This window comes from Meleagris gallopavo, chromosome 4, assembly GCF_000146605.3.
Source record: "Meleagris gallopavo isolate NT-WF06-2002-E0010 breed Aviagen turkey brand Nicholas breeding stock chromosome 4, Turkey_5.1, whole genome shotgun sequence".
Lineage (NCBI taxonomy): Eukaryota > Metazoa > Chordata > Aves > Galliformes > Phasianidae > Meleagris > Meleagris gallopavo.
In genome coordinates, this window is record NC_015014.2 from 47,340,469 (window position 1) to 47,341,522 (window position 1,054).

General features: G+C 65.4%; 1 protein-coding gene across 1 annotated transcript in view; it reads left to right on the forward strand.

The window, feature by feature from the left end:
* The first annotated feature begins 6 nt into the window (after positions 1–6).
* KCTD8 (potassium channel tetramerization domain containing 8) overlaps positions 7–1,054 on the forward strand; it is an 86,920-nt gene continuing 85,872 nt past the window's right edge. The window contains exon 1 of the mRNA XM_003205843.4: positions 7–927. Within this exon, the coding sequence (XP_003205891.1) occupies positions 84–927 (844 nt within the window). The 5' untranslated portion in view covers positions 7–83. The remainder of the gene's footprint in view (positions 928–1,054) is intronic.

Consider the following 1,054-nt stretch of genomic DNA (forward strand, 5'->3'; position numbering starts at 1 on the left):
GGGTGGGTGAAGGGGAGGGAGGGAGGCCTCAGGCTGCCTTTTTTAGGAGGGAGACCCTCCTTCGCGGCCGCCCGCTCGCAGCCATGGCTTTGAAGGAGGCGGGCGGCAGCATCCTGCCCATCAGCGACATGGTGTCGGGGCCGTCGGGCTCGCCGTTCCCTGAGGTTGTAGAACTGAATGTGGGGGGTCAGGTGTACGTGACGAGGCACTCCACGCTGCTCAGCGTCCCGGACAGCATGCTGGCCACCATGTTCTCGCCGTGCCGGGGTGGCCCAGCAGCGGCCCGCCAGCTGCCCAGGGACAGCCGGGCGCGCTTCTTCATCGACCGCGACGGCTTCCTCTTCAGGTATGTGCTGGATTACCTGCGGGACAAGCAGCTGGCACTGCCCGAGCACTTCCCCGAGAAGGAACGGCTCCTGCGGGAGGCAGAATACTTCCAGCTGGGCGACCTGGTGAAGCTGCTCTCGCCCAAGGTCACCAAGCAGAGTTCGCTCAACGACGAGGGCTGCCAAAGCGACCTGGAGGACAGCACCTCGCAGGGCAGCAGCGACCGGCTGCAGCGGGCCGGCCTGGACAAACGCTCGGGCTTCCTTACGGTGGGCTACCGCGGCTCCTACACCACGGTGCGGGACAACCAGGCGGACGCCAAGTTCCGCCGCGTCGCCCGCATCATGGTGTGCGGCAGGATCGCCCTGGCCAAGGAGGTCTTCGGCGAGACCCTAAACGAGAGCCGCGACCCCGACCGCCCCCCCGAGAAGTATACTTCCCGCTTCTACCTCAAGTTCACCTACCTAGAGCAAGCCTTCGATCGGCTCTCCGAGGCGGGCTTCCACATGGTGGCTTGCAACTCCACCGGCACAGCCGCCTTCATCAACCAGTACCGGGACGACAAGATCTGGAGCAGCTACACTGAGTACATCTTCTTCAGTAAGTACTCCCTAGGGCCGTCGGAGCCTTCCCCTCATGCACACGCGGGAATATCGGGGCTGCCCCCCCTTCCAGAGGTGTCCGTGCGGGGTAGAATGGCCTCTGCCCCGTGCCGGGGTCTCCCGGA